This window comes from Musca vetustissima, unplaced genomic scaffold (assembly GCF_032173495.1).
Source record: "Musca vetustissima isolate MV318-11 ecotype Yass unplaced genomic scaffold, APGP_CSIRO_Mvet_v1 utg309269, whole genome shotgun sequence".
Lineage (NCBI taxonomy): Eukaryota > Metazoa > Arthropoda > Insecta > Diptera > Muscidae > Musca > Musca vetustissima.
Window position 1 is genome coordinate 6,484 of NW_026874665.1, and position 1,211 is coordinate 7,694.

Here is a 1,211-nt window from a genome sequence, read left to right on the forward strand (position 1 = left end):
TCGACATTGTCATTCGTATTGGGCTGCAGCGACTATGGTGGCTAGGCCATGTTGTGCGAATGAATGAGAATTCCCTCAGCTCAAAAGGCATATAAAAGCGAGCCTACTGATGGTTCCCGTAGAAGAGGAAGGCCACGAATTAAATGGAAAGTCCAAGTAGAAAACAACATCTTGGAAACTGGTCTTTCAAATTGGTGGAGATGCGCACAAGACCGGCGCGCTTGGAAATCTTTATTAAGCTCGGCTTATGGAACAAACATTCTGTAACAAGCCAGCTAAGAACGTAAGTATATAATTGTCAAAAAAATATTGTTTTAAAAATCCCACGCCTATATAATTGTCCTATAAATTATCAAAAAAAAAATTACATTTCAGACCTACACACATGTTGAAAAATATATGTGCGCAATAAATACACTTTGACTTTATGATTACAATAATTTTTTTATTAAATGCAGTTTCTGTATTTTTTAATTAACATATTTTTACAATCGAATTTCCATTTCATCAAATATCATAACAATTTCTCGCTTTTACAGTCCCGAACCTTCTGCAGCAACAGTTGGTTCAACTGGAGAACTTGGTGGGGCAACAGTTGGTGTCCAATACCATTGGGCCCAGGGAACACATGACTTGGCATCATCCAAAAATCCAGTTAGCAATGGACAAAATTCAAGGGTGGCTGGTTCACCGACAACACTGCATCTCCAGTAGGCACGCTTATTACGGAAATGACGATAAAGCCCCACAGAGACTTCTTCTTCGGTCTGGCAACCTGGCTGGCCGGTGAACAAAGGATTACCTTGAGCCTGGACTTGATTCAAGGCCAAGAGTGCCAGGAAAACAGCGAACAAAGCGACAACGAATTTCATTTTGATTTTTGGTTTCTCTTCTTGTTTTTCTTATGAGATAGATGCTGATCGTTAGATGTGTAGATTTCGACTGATATCATTTCCGACACACCTTTGTTTTTTATAGTTTTGTAAAATAAGAATTGTACTATTCGTTGGTGGTCTTATTGTTATTTGGAGGTGTTATTGTTTTCTTTTTCAGCTATCTTTATGATTTTGTTTATTTACTTATTACACGTGAGCCATACGGTCTCGTTATACCGCTCTACATCTGGAAAATCCCATGCAAAAATATTTGCTAATTCAAATATTATCCGAATGGCAAATAAAATTATAATTGAAAACAAGAGTGTTGTCATC

General features: G+C 37.6%; 1 protein-coding gene across 1 annotated transcript; it reads right to left on the bottom strand.

Annotated features, from left to right (window-relative positions):
* Window positions 1-533: 533 nt before the first annotated feature.
* Window positions 534-872, bottom strand: LOC133335538 (uncharacterized). Its single transcript, XM_061543821.1, has one exon. The coding sequence runs from the start codon at window positions 870-872 to the stop codon at window positions 534-536; it is 339 nt and encodes a 112-aa protein (XP_061399805.1).
* Between the last annotated feature and the right edge of the window lie 339 nt (window positions 873-1,211).

Coding starts and splice junctions, on each gene's coding strand:
- LOC133335538 (XM_061543821.1), bottom strand. CDS start 872: ATGAAATTCGTTGTCGCTTTGTTCGCTGTTTTCCTGGCACTCTTGGCC.